Source organism: Bidens hawaiensis, unplaced genomic scaffold, assembly GCF_021521415.1.
Source record: "Bidens hawaiensis isolate Kalapana, Puna unplaced genomic scaffold, B.hawaiensis_p1.1 tig00031508_1, whole genome shotgun sequence".
NCBI classification, from domain to species: Eukaryota; Viridiplantae; Streptophyta; class Magnoliopsida; order Asterales; family Asteraceae; genus Bidens; species Bidens hawaiensis.
The window spans coordinates 1-3,476 of record NW_027495324.1 but is presented as its reverse complement, the minus strand read 5'-3'; the positions used below and the strand labels follow the sequence as shown (position 1 = coordinate 3,476).

General features: G+C 33.7%; 1 protein-coding gene across 1 annotated transcript; it reads left to right on the top strand.

The window, feature by feature from the left end:
* Positions 1-253: 253 nt before the first annotated feature.
* Positions 254-3,457, top strand: LOC143582248 (uncharacterized; the record flags this gene model as incomplete). Its single annotated transcript, XM_077064859.1, has 5 exons — positions 254-346; positions 2,825-2,992; positions 3,094-3,159; positions 3,269-3,311; positions 3,403-3,457. Coding segments are annotated over exons 1-5 (425 nt in total), but the record flags the coding sequence as incomplete, so codon positions are not given.
* Between the last annotated feature and the right edge of the window lie 19 nt (positions 3,458-3,476).

The window sequence follows — 3,476 nt, the reverse complement described above, 5'->3', positions numbered from 1 at the left end:
TACTAAGAATTATTTCGTACTTTCGTTTTAAATATTACACGGGTTTGAAATATATTGTTAGTTCAAATACTATCATTTGGAACAATATTGAACAATATTGAAATATATGATTTATTTATAAGTACAACATTTGCATTTGATTAAATTTATATGATGTTACATATATATATATATATATATATATATATATTATGTTTTAAATATGTTCCATCGCGTGTAACACGAACACTATCCTAAATCAATATTAGAATCTATGTTTCTTTTAAGAGATTTGAATCACTTGAATCTTGCTAATGTTAGAAAAGAAATGGCACAATTGGATTCGGAAAATGAAGTTAGCGAGAAGGTAAAATGGTTGTTAAAGTGTGAGAACTATGAGTCAAATTTTGATGATCTTCTAAACTATTTGGAATCTGAAGATTAAATTTAAGGTAACACTTATTCAATAACTTAGTTATGCATGAATTTGTTGTTTAAATTTTTTATGTTTGTTGACATATTTTTCCACCCATGTGTAACACGGGCTATACCCTAGTTCAACAAAACATCAACACATTGATCACCAACTGGAAAATTACAAAACAGGACAACTAAACACAAATAGCAAAGACTAATTCAAAATCCTCCTCAATGGGCATTTTTAAAAGAAAATTCCCATAATGGCCCATTTATAGAATATGTTTTCAAGATTATCTCCACTAATTCAAGTTTCCAACTTTGTCCCTTTGGTATCTTGTCGTCGGCAACATGATAGCGAACACCGACGATGTGTTGCTGAAACAAATAGGATAACGACACGTGGCCGGAATCTGGCCGGAATTGGTTGCGGACGATGTGTTCTTCGGCTCATTTAATCACAGACGATGTGTTCTTGTTAACGACGTCAACGGCGGGCTGTCAAACCTGACACCCGTGTTCACATCGCCGGCGACGACCTGCCGGATCTCATGGCCAGCGACCTGTTTGGTATAACATAGGGTTGACGATGTGTTATGTTGCTAACGTAGGGTAGCGGCGATGCGTTATGTTGCTAACGTAGGGTAGCGGCGATGCGTTATATTGCTAACGTAGGGTAGCGGTGATGCGTTATCCACTAACGCATCGTGGAACCCCTGCTTTAAACCTATTCCGGCCACATGTCGTTATCCTATTTGTTTCAGTTTCGCATCGTCGGTGTTTGCTATCATGTCGTCGGTGACGAGATACCAAATGGACAAAGTTAAAAACTTGAATTAATGAGGATCATTTTAAAAACACATTATATAAATGGCCATTATGGGATTTTTCCCCATTTTTAATGAACTCTTTCTGATCATGACCACAACACCATCTTTGATGAATTCATTCTTAAAGTTTGATAATAATTCTATACTTTTATATGCAAGTAAAGAAAGTTGAAAATAGAAATGAAATTTTATTTACTAAAAATCTATCAAACAAACAAATTTTCAATTTCAAAACAAGATAAATCAAAGAAAATGAAACTCGTGATCCACTAAACCAAAAATAGATTCGTAGGTTGTTAGAACAGGAAGCCTTCTACTTCTAATAACGTCGATGCTCGGTGCTCTAAACCTTCATAAGGAGACAACTGATTGAAGTTCAATTAAAGAACCTGTAAGCAGTGTTTTTTTTTCCGGTTTCAAACCGAACCAATCCTTTTTCACTTAAAAACAGGTTTCTGAGCTGAACCGGTAATGAAAAAAAGTGGGTAGAAATAAAAATGAATTAGGCCATGGGCTTTGATCTATATCAAAATAACCCAAATGGATCAAAAAAATGTTTTCTCGTAAACTCAGGTCGTCTTCTTCACCACCGTTCTCCAGGTTTGGTTTTCTTTGGCTTTAATTTCATTTCTGTTTCTGGTAGATTGGCTTTAATACTTGTCTGATCTATATTTATTCTTACATCCCATATATAATTTTGCAGCTAATTTTGGCTATTAATATTGGAATTCCACCATTGTTGAGTATAAAACTTGATTTCAAAAAAATCCATCTTTTATGTATAGAATCCTTCTTATTATTCAGTTTTCAACATGGTATTGGTTAATTACGGATTTATTATTATTATTATTATTATTATTTTGAAATATTTTAACAAATGTCCGTAGCACACCAACTGTTCGATGAAATGCTTCAACCAGATTTGTGCTTGATGAAATACTTTGTAATCAGTTAATATTAGTGGTGCTCGTGGTTCGGTTTAAAACCGTCCAACCGGTCATCGGTTTGGTTCTCGGTTGGCCAGATTTAAAATTCCCAAACCGTAACGAACGTTCTGATTTACGGTTTTAATAATTCAAACCGGACCAGAGGGTTAGATAAAAGTTTGATGAGGTGTTACTTTATTCATATATTATTTTACTTGTCATCCATAATTATCTCCTTCAACTTGTTTCAGTTGTTTTTCTTGTTAGATGCTATAGTTTTTTTTAACAAATGTTACATTTTGAATTAGAATTAGAGTTACAGTAAACTGATTCTTTTTCTTGTTATATATAAGTTATCGTAATATAGTTGTTTTAATTAGTAGATGTGAAAATATACTAAATTTATTTTTGGTCTAGAAATATTATGATGAAGATGGGTGATAAGGGTGTTTGGACTTAATTAAACCAAATATTTGTTTATGGTGTTAAGACGTGTTATTGTGTGACAAGCATAAAAGTAATTTGGTTAGTTTCTATAAGAGTTATTCATTTTATTTATATAAAACTGTAGATCTAAACCTTCAGTATTCGTCACAATCTGGAATGTTGTTCCAGATTCCGGCTACACCGATAGCAACCTCAGATCGACACTGATATGGAGAAAATATACAGGAGGATGGCAACATCGCCAGAGCAGTCACCGTGGTACAAAATCCATCACCGTCAAAAGTACTTGTGTCGCATTTGACTTGCGGAGTTGGATTAGCTGCTGCTTCGTTTTGGCTAGCAATCCATGTCAATTTGATTCAGAATCCAGTTGAAACCCTCCGTTTACTATCGGTAATCACTAATTACTCATCCTTCTCTTTTCTGATGTGAAAACGGTTTTTAGGTCAAATAAATCACATTATTTACAACAGCGTTTGAATTTCTTCTTGCAGCTGATTGAGGTTCCAGTTGTGATTCTGGTATACAGTTTCTTTCGAAAAGATAAGAATCAGAGTTCGGTAATTCATCATTTTTGTTATTTTCATTATGATTGATTTATCATAATTCATATGTATGATTGATTGCGTATAATTAACTTATGTTACTTTTATAAATGTTACATTGCAGTACTTGAAGGCTGTAGTTAGAGGTTTATTGGGGCTTCCACTTGGTTAGTCTTTATTAATAATTGTTTTCCATTTTTAGCAACATTATGATCATCTCTTGATATATATAGGCACTTGCGTATTTTTAATTTTCAGGGGCTGTTGTCAATGCGCTTGGAGCTATTGCTTTAGGGGCACCTGTTGGAACTCAGTATGCACTTCTAAGTTCT